Source organism: Gekko japonicus, unplaced genomic scaffold (assembly GCF_001447785.1).
Source record: "Gekko japonicus isolate JY-2015 unplaced genomic scaffold, Gekko_japonicus_V1.1 scaffold1068, whole genome shotgun sequence".
In the NCBI taxonomy this organism is placed as follows: domain Eukaryota; kingdom Metazoa; phylum Chordata; class Lepidosauria; order Squamata; family Gekkonidae; genus Gekko; species Gekko japonicus.
In genome coordinates, this window is record NW_015168079.1 from 36,323 (window position 1) to 39,433 (window position 3,111).

Here is a 3,111-nt window from a genome sequence, read left to right on the forward strand (position 1 = left end):
GGGAAAGAGAAAAACCACCTCCCTCCCTACAGATTGGAACAACCCATCTCCTCTCTTTTGGCTGTGGATAAGGGCAAATAAGCCTCTTCCCAGCAGGTCATCCATAGGGACTGGAAGGTGGAAAGGGGCCGGAGTAGTGACATTGGGAAATCCTTGGAATGGCACACGTGGGGGAAAGCAGCTCTGCTGGAGTACAGGGTTTCCCTAATCTTCTAAAATGTTTCTTGGGCACCATGAGATTTGAAACCTAATCCTAATACTTAACAATTATATAACATGTTATAGTTTGCATTATCTCAGTAATTTTTACAACACCCCTGTAATGTAGGCCAATGTTATCTCTGATGTACAGGGGGAAGGCTGACAAGAAGAGCCCTGTATCAGACCCGTGGTCTTATCTAGGCAAGCCTCTTCTTCCCCAAGGTCTTGAAAGACCATCAAACAGGGCCTCACGTCCAAGGTCAAGTTGCCCCTTACGACTAAAATTCAGAGGTTTAGTGCCTCCAGATGTGGGTATTCCCTTTAGCCGCCATGCTATTAGTCACTGATGGATTGATCTTCCAAGAATCTAGTCCCCTTTTAAAGCCATCTGTACTTGTGGCCATCATTACATCCTCTGGTAATGAATCCCACAATTTAATTCCTCATTGAGTCAAGTATTTCCTTTTGTCCCTCTTGAATCTGTTGCCTATCATCATTGGGTGCTCTCCCAAGTTCTAGTATTATGGGAGACGGAGGAAAAGCTCTCTGGTAGACCTTTTGCTTCAGAGGTGAGAACTGAAACGCCCTTTCCATGTCTGAGAACTGCATATTATGGTTAGTGTCTGATTAGAACCGAGGAAACCCCAGTTTGAAATCCCCACTTCCTCTTGAGACTCACTGGGTCTTCTTCACCTGAGAGGATGCGACTAGCCTAACATCCCTCACAGGGTCGTTGTGAAGATAAGAGGGCAGGGACAACCATGTATGCCACCCTCTGAGTTCCTTCGCAGGAAGGCTGGGATGAAAGTGTTCGAGAGAGATCAGCAAGCTACATTGCTTGCTTTGCTGTACTGTGACACTAGCGCTCTCTCTCTCTTAGCTACAACTGAGGCCCCAGAGTGTGCCTCTAGCTCAGTGGTTCTCAACCTTTAATACAGTTCCTCATGTTGTGGTGACCCCCAACGCGTCTCACCATCCCTGTGGCAGGGATTCTGCAGAGATGCGACCCCCCGCCATGATTTGGAGAGACTTGGAAGCCCTATCCTAAGGCCCATCGAAAATTTGTGTTTTCCGATGGTCTTAGGCAACCTCTGTGAAAGGGTTGTTCGACCCCCAAAGGGGTCGCAACCCACAGGTTGAGAACTGCTGCTCTAGCTGTTAATTCCAGCTTCATCAGCCCTTAAGGTTTGTCTTGCAATGTGAGCAGGATCCGTACCCAAAGCAGGCAGTGTTTCCGATGCACCACAGAAAATAAATAAAGCTGAATTCCTTGACATGATGTTATCAGTTGCACCACAGACGAAGCTTCCTCCCTGGAGCAAGTACGGCTGTGTCAACAGGTGTATCTGCACCCTTTCTTCCCAGAACCACTTACCCCAGTGTGGCAGGATCCTGTACTACTCACACAGCCAAATTGCCTCTTGCAATATCCCCAGAATGCCTCAGTCTACCTACACCTCATTGCATGTTTGTGTGTGCATAGATCAAAGTGTCATAAGGCTCCCTGTAAACTGATGTTTGTTTTAAAATGTTGGACAACTTAGTGTCAGATTTCCCCCCCTCCTCTTTTTGAGTTGAATTTTTTTTTTACACTTGGAACGAGTTGGATCTTGTGGATCTGTTCTGCTAATGGAACAGCAGAAAAGATCCAACCTGTTTACTGTTTATATCGACAGCGTTAAGCAGACAGCGCACGTCATATAGTGGAAGTATAGTGACGGTTGGGGACATTCAACCAAGGTGCCATTAACTACATTTTCCGCAACTGTCCCATAGGACCACCTGATGTTCCCGCGCATGCTGATGAAGCTGGTGAGCTTGCGGACCTTGAGCAGCGTACACTCTGAGCAGGTCTTCGCTTTGCGTCTTCAAGACAAGAAACTTCCACCGCTTCTCTCCGAGATCTGGGATGTTCACGAGTAGAATTCTTGGGGGGGGGGTAAGGGGAGGCTGCAGACCCTCCCTCTTACATACACTTTTCCAAGCCCCCAGGAAACATTGCACCCTGCAAAGGATTCTCTGAACCTCAACATAAACTTGTAAGCAAAGGACTGCGGTCCGGACAGAGGAACTACAGCAAGAGGCTACTAAGCACTTTTCCCCCCCCCATCTACTTTTTCCCCGTCAAGCACTCGCCTCCTCCTGATTCTATTCTTTTGGGTTTTTTAGAGGGAGAGGAAAGATGCGAGTCACTTGTGCTTTGGAGGGGAGTAGAGGGGGAAGATGCAAAGGGACTTTGCCGCAAAGACTTATCCCTCCTGATAACGTGCGGAATGAACACCCCCACCCCATTTGGCTTTCTCGTCTAACAACACCCACACGCACCCTACTAGGGAAGGGGGAAAGTGTTGCTTGGGAGGGAGGGGGTTGCCGTATGCCTGGTGTGGGGCAGACGCCCAGAACAAATAAACTCAGTCCTGATAAACCAAGTGTCTTTGCCTGAGCTCGTGATACATGTGAATGAAAAGAATCCAGGGGTGTTACTTAATGCCTTTGTGGGATAAAGGCTGTGGCTCAGTGATCTGCTTGGCATGCAGAAGGCTCCAGGTTCAATCCCCAGCATCCCCTGCCAGAAGGATCAGGTAGCAGGTGGTGTGAAGGACCGCAGCCTGAGACCCTGGAGGCCACGGCCAGTCTGAGTACACAGTAGTTACCCTGATGGTCTGATTCGGTATAAGGCAGCTTCATGTGTTTGTGAGGTGGAAATAGTAGTCAGGACCTTTTTGGTTTATTTAGGTGTTTTGTATCCTGCTTTCCTCTCCAATGGGAGTTCATAATAGTATAATTTAAATGAATAACACAAATAAATACATCCTTGGTTGGTCCTGAATCCACTGGCCAGCTTGATTAAGGCTACAGGCTATGCATGAAGGTCTCAGAGCCCTCTGATTCTTTGCCTTTGGTTCATGC

At 48.0% G+C, this 3,111-nt stretch overlaps 1 protein-coding gene across 1 annotated transcript in view; it reads left to right on the top strand.

Moving 5' to 3' along the window:
- NR1H2 (nuclear receptor subfamily 1 group H member 2) overlaps positions 1-2,624 on the top strand; it is a 16,227-nt gene extending 13,603 nt beyond the window's left edge. The window contains exon 10 of the mRNA XM_015414671.1: positions 1,978-2,624. Coding sequence (XP_015270157.1) covers positions 1,978-2,124 — 147 coding nt within the window. The 3' untranslated portion in view covers positions 2,125-2,624. The remainder of the gene's footprint in view (positions 1-1,977) is intronic.
- Positions 2,625-3,111: the final 487 nt, after the last annotated feature.